At 64.7% G+C, this 283-nt stretch overlaps 1 protein-coding gene across 1 annotated transcript in view; it reads left to right on the forward strand.

The window, feature by feature from the left end:
* MLXIPL (MLX interacting protein-like) overlaps positions 1–283 on the forward strand; it is a 19,464-nt gene that overhangs the window by 16,627 nt on the left and 2,554 nt on the right. Inside the window, 1 exon segment of the mRNA XM_010854298.1 lies at positions 57–243. Within this exon segment, the coding sequence (XP_010852600.1) occupies positions 57–243 (187 nt within the window).

The raw sequence follows: 283 nt of genomic DNA on the forward strand, positions 1-283 counted from the left end.
GGGGCCGTCCAGACAGCAAGGTGGCACCCGTTCTTTCCCTAAGGTCTGTTTGCTCTACCCCAGGCCCTCCCGTGCTCCCTCCCAGGCTCACGCCGGCTGTCTTGCCTCTCCCCCAACCGCCAGACAGAAAACCGGCGCATCACACACATCTCTGCGGAGCAGAAGAGGCGTTTCAACATCAAGCTGGGCTTTGACACGCTGCACGGGCTGGTGAGCACACTCAGCACCCAGCCCAACCTCAAGGTGAGTGCCCAGGCCCCCCAGCCGCACGCGGACCCCCACC

The sequence above is a fragment of the Bison bison genome, unplaced genomic scaffold, assembly GCF_000754665.1.
Source record: "Bison bison bison isolate TAMUID 2011002044 unplaced genomic scaffold, Bison_UMD1.0 scf7180017864340, whole genome shotgun sequence".
NCBI classification, from domain to species: Eukaryota; Metazoa; Chordata; class Mammalia; order Artiodactyla; family Bovidae; genus Bison; species Bison bison.